Raw genomic sequence first — 584 nt, forward strand, 5'->3', positions numbered from 1 at the left:
CCCCCCCCCCCCCGATTTCCCCAGAACTGGAATTGATTTTGCTCTGTCCTTACACTTCATTTACCCAATTAGTGATTGCATTCTCAGACTCAATACAATATTTATTAGCTGTCTCTGTTATATTAACAAAACCAATACCAATAATTAATAATAAGAACTTGTGTTTTATTATATATATACACCAGCAATGTCAGTTCAAATTATCGCGAAAGAAAAGAAATGGCTTAGATACAATCTGCGGGAAAATACACTTATTCATATTTGTTATGGGATGATGCAATTATTAATATTTCTTAGGATGATGCAATTATAAATTGGAAAATGCAAATAATGATATTTTGTTAGGATGAAGGAATTAATAAAATCATGCAACTAATGATATTTTCTTAGGATGATGCAATCTCCGGGAGCATGCAACTAATGGCCGGAGTAAAATTATGCACAGGAAGAACAATCACAAATCATCCACATTTTGAGGATAAAGGTCTTAGAGATAGAACTCAAGAGGTAAATACATATCTACGACATTTAAAAAAAAAAAATTCGAATTTTAAAAACACGCACGTTTTTTATATATATATATA

At 31.2% G+C, this 584-nt stretch overlaps 1 protein-coding gene across 1 annotated transcript in view; it reads left to right on the forward strand.

Annotated features, from left to right (window-relative positions):
- Positions 1 to 584, forward strand: part of LOC111710429 (probable C-mannosyltransferase DPY19L3) — a 13093-nt gene that overhangs the window by 7750 nt on the left and 4759 nt on the right. The window contains exon 7 of the mRNA XM_023484517.1: positions 391 to 507. Coding sequence (XP_023340285.1) covers positions 391 to 507 — 117 coding nt within the window. The remainder of the gene's footprint in view (positions 1 to 390; positions 508 to 584) is intronic.

Source organism: Eurytemora carolleeae, unplaced genomic scaffold (assembly GCF_000591075.1).
Source record: "Eurytemora carolleeae unplaced genomic scaffold, Eaff_2.0 scaffold1061, whole genome shotgun sequence".
Classification (NCBI taxonomy): Eukaryota; Metazoa; Arthropoda; class Copepoda; order Calanoida; family Temoridae; genus Eurytemora; species Eurytemora carolleeae.